The sequence below is a fragment of the Petromyzon marinus genome, chromosome 77, assembly GCF_048934315.1.
Source record: "Petromyzon marinus isolate PM22_M1 ecotype Great Lakes invasive population chromosome 77, UKy_Petmar_22M1.pri1.0, whole genome shotgun sequence".
NCBI lineage: Eukaryota > Metazoa > Chordata > Hyperoartia > Petromyzontiformes > Petromyzontidae > Petromyzon > Petromyzon marinus.
This window is the reverse complement of record NC_133743.1, coordinates 1,789,907-1,794,307: the sequence shown is the minus strand read 5'-3', so window position 1 is coordinate 1,794,307 and position 4,401 is coordinate 1,789,907. Positions and strand designations below refer to the sequence as shown.

The following is a 4,401-nucleotide window of genomic DNA, read 5'->3' as shown; positions in this document are numbered from 1 at the left end:
GCCTCTGAGTCTCTATGAGTGATGGTCTCTATGGGTCTCTGTGAGTCTCTATGAGTGATGGTCTCTATGAGTGATGGTGTCTATGAGTGATGGTCTCTGTGAGTCTCTATGAGTGATGGTATCTATGGATCTCTATGGGTCTCTGAGTGATGGTCTCTATGGGTCTCTATGAGTGATGGTCTCTATGAGTGATGGTCTCTGTGAGTCTCTATGAGTGATGGTATCTATGGATCTCTATGGGTCTCTATGAGTGATGGTCTCTGTGGGTCTCTGTGAGTCTCTGAGTGATGGTCTCTGTGGGTCTCTATGGGTCTCTATGAGTGATGGTATCTATGGATCTCTATGGGTCTCTGAGTGATGGTCTCTGGGTCTCTGTGGGTCTCTATGAGTCTGTGAGTCTCTATGAGTGATGGTCTCTATGAGTCTGTGAGTCTCTGTGAGTCTCTATGAGTGATGGTCTCTATGAGTCTGTGAGTCTCTGTGAGTCTCTATGAGTGATGGTCTCTATGAGTCTCTGTGGGTCTCTGTGAGTCTCTATGAGTGATGGTCTCTGGGTCTCTATGAGTCTCTATGAGTGATGGTCTCTATGGGTCTCTATGAGTGATGGTCTCTATGGGTCTCTATGAGTCTCTATGGGTGATGGTCTCTATGGATCTCTATGGGTCTCTGAGTCTCTATGGGTCTCTGTGAGTCTCTTATGAGTGATGGTCTCTATCGGTCTCTATGAGTGATGGTCTCTATGGGTCTCTATGAGTGATGGTCTCTATGGGTCTCTATGAGTGATGGTCTCTATGGGTCTCTGTGAGTCTCTGAGTGATGGTCTCTGTGGGTCTCTGTGAGTCTCTTATGAGTGATGGTCTCTATGGGTCTCTATGAGTGATGGTCTCTATGGGTCTCTATGAGTGATGGTCTCTATGGGTCCCTATGAGTATGGGTCTCTGTGTGTCTCTGTTTGTCTGTGTCTCTGTGTGTCTGTGTCTCTGTGTGGCTCTGTGTGTCTCTCTGTCTCTCTGGCTCTGTGGGTCTCTGTGTGTCTCTGTGTCTCTGTGTGTGTCTGTGTGTCTCTCTGGCTCTGTGTGTCTCTGTGTGTCTCTGTGTGTCTGTGTGTGTCTGTGTGTCTCTCTGGCTCTGTGTGTCTCTCTGGCTCTGTGTGTCTGTGTCTCTGTGTCTCTCTGGCTGTGTCTGTGTGTCTCTGTCTCTGTGTGTGTCTGTGTCTCTGTGTGTCTCTGTGTGTTTGTGTCTCTCTCTGTGTCTCTGTGTGTCTCTCTGGCTCTGTGTCTCTGTGTCTGTGTCTCTGTGTGTTTGTGTCTCTCTGGCTCTGTGTCTCTGTGTGTCTCTCTGTGTCTCTGTGGGTCTCTGTGTGTGTCTTGTGTGTCTGTGTCTCTCTGGCTCTGTGCGTCTCTGTGTGTCTGTGTGTGTCTGTGTGTGTCTGTGTCTCTCTGTGTCTCTCTGTGTCTCTGTGTGTCTGTGTCTCTCTGTCTCTGTGTCTCTGTGTGTCTGTGGGTCTCTGTGTGTCTCTGTGTGTCTCTCTGGCTCTGTGTGTATGTGTGTCTCTCTGTGTCTCTGTGTGTGTCTGTGTGTGTCTCTGTGTGTCTCTGTGTCCCTGTCTCTGTGTGCCTCTCTCTGGCTCTGTGTGTGTCTCTATGTCTTTGTGTGTGTCTCTCTGGCTCTGTGTGTCTGTGTGTGTCTGTGTGTCTCTGTGTCTGTGTGTCTCTCTGGCTCTGTGTCTCTGTGTGTCTCTGTGTGTCTCTCTGGCTCTGTGTGTCTCTGTGTGTCTCTGTGTGTCTGTGTGTGTCTGTGTGTCTCTCTGTGTGTCTGTGTGTGTCTGTGTGTCTCTGTGGGTCTCTGTATGTCTCGGTGTGTCTCTGTGTCCCTGTGTCTGTGTCTCTGTGTGTCTCTCTGGCTCTGTGTGTCTGTGTGTCTCTATGTCTCTGTGTGTGTCTGTGTGTGTGTCTGTGTGTGTCTCTAGACACACGTGTTTAGAGTGTTGGCTGCTGCTGCTGCTGGGCACGTCACTTCTGGACAGGAGCTGTGCACAACCACCACCACCAACAACCACCACCACCAACAACCACCACCAACAACCACCAACAACAACAACCACCAACAACCACCACCAACAACCAACAACCACCAACAACAACCACCACCAACAACAACCACCACCAACAACCACCACCAACAACCACAACAACCACCAACAACAACCACCACCAACAACCACCACCAACAACCACCACCAACCACCACCACCAACCACCAACAACCACCAACAACAACCACCACCAACCACCACCACCAACAACCACCAACAACAACCACCACCAACAACAACCACCACCAACAACAACCACCACCAACAACAACCACCAACAACCACCAACAACAACCAACAACAACCACCACCAACAACCACCAACAAGCACCACCACCAACAACCACCACCACCAACAACCACCACCAACCACCAACAACAACCACCACCAACAACCAACAACAACCAACAACAACCACCAACAACAACAACCACCAACAACAACCAAAAACAACCACCAACAACAACCACCAACAACAACCAACAACAACCACCACCACCAACCACCACCAACAACCACCACCAACCACCACCAACAACCACCACCACCAACAACCACCACCACCAACAACCACCACCAACAACCACTACCACCAACAACCACCACCAACAACCACCAACAACCACAACAACCACAACAACCACCACCAACCACCACCAACAACAACCACCACCAACCACCACCAACAACAACCACCACCAACAACCACCAACAACCACCAACAACAACCACCAACCACCACCACCAACAACAACCACCAACAACCACCACCACCAACAACAACCACCACCAACAACCACCACCAACAACCACCACCAACAACCAACAACAACCACCAACAACAACCACCAACAACAACCACCACCAACAACCACCACCAACAACAACCACCAACAACAACCACCACCAACCACCACCAACAACAACCACCAACAACCACCAACAACAACCACCACCAACAACAACCACCAACAACAAACAACAACCATCAACAACAACAACCACCAACAACAACCATCACCAACAACCACCAACAACAACCACCAACAACAAGCACCAACAACAACAACCACCAACAACAAACAACAACAACAACAACCACCAACAACAACTACCAACAACCACCACCACTAACAACCACCAACAACAACCAACAACAACCAACCACCAACAACAACCAGTTGAATGAGTTCACAGAGTTTAGTGTCTTCAGCTGGTCTGACCCACCCCATCGGCACGGCACCACCACAGCGTGGCCCTGAGCTTCATGGTGGTGGTGGTGCTGGTGGTGATGGTGGTGCTGGTGGTGGTGGTGATGGTGGCGGTGGTGGTGGAGGTGGTGGTGGAGGCGGTGGTGGAGGCGGTGGTGCTGGTGGAGGCGGTGGTGGTGATTGTGGTGATGGTGTTGGTGGTGATGGTGTTGGTGGTGGTGGTGCTGGTGGTGGAGGCGGTGGTGGTGATGATGGTGCTGGTGGTGGTGGTGGAGGCGGTGGTGGTGGAGGCGGTGATGGAGGTGATGGTGGTGGAGGCGGTGGTGGTGATGGTGGTGCTGGTGGAGGCGGTGGTGATGGAGGCGGTGGTGGTGGCGGTGGTGGTGGAGGCGGTGGTGGTGATGGTGTTGGTATCGTCACACTGTCGTCCCTCCAGGAGGATTGTGGGTAATTAAAATTGGGGTGGCGTCATTGGATGCTCATGGGAAATCAGAAGTGTGGGGGGGTGGCAGTGGAGGCTCATGGGAGTGGTGTGGGGGGTGGCAGTGGAGGCTCATGGGAGTGGTGTGGGGGGTGGAGGCTCATGGGAGTGGTGTGGGGGGTGGAGGCTCATGGGAGTGGTGGGGGGGGTGGAGGCTCATGGGAGTGGTGTGGGGGGTGGAGGCTCATGGGAGTGGTGTGGGGGGGGGCTGTGGGCGTAGCAGGAAGTGGTGGTCCCGGCGGGCCCAGCGAGGGGAGTGACCCTCAGGGGCCTCCTCCTCCACCTCCTCCACCCCCTCCTCCTCCTCCACCACCTCCTCCACCTCCTCCTCCTCCCCCTCCTCCATGGTTCGCTCCGTGAAGCTCACGCGGCCATCCACCCCCACGAGCAGCACCGAGTTGGTACTGCCCACAGCGACACACAGCAAGCACACAGCACACACACACACAGCACACACAGTACACACACAGCGACACACACAGCACACACACACAGCACACACACAGCACACACACAGCAAGCACACACAGCAAGCACACACAGCAAGCACACACAGCAAGCACACACAGCAAGCACACACAGCACACACAGCAAGCACACACAGCACACACAG

General features: G+C 53.0%; 1 protein-coding gene across 10 annotated transcripts in view; it reads right to left on the bottom strand.

Moving 5' to 3' along the window:
• Nucleotides 1-3,282: 3,282 nt before the first annotated feature.
• Nucleotides 3,283-4,401, bottom strand: part of TANGO2 (transport and golgi organization 2 homolog) — a 47,712-nt gene continuing 46,593 nt past the window's right edge. For all 10 annotated transcript variants that reach the window (XM_076056654.1, XM_076056649.1, XM_076056656.1 and 7 more), the window contains one exon: nucleotides 3,283-4,192. In XM_076056654.1, the coding sequence (XP_075912769.1) occupies nucleotides 3,973-4,192 (220 nt within the window). In that variant the 3' untranslated portion in view covers nucleotides 3,283-3,972. The remainder of the gene's footprint in view (nucleotides 4,193-4,401) is intronic.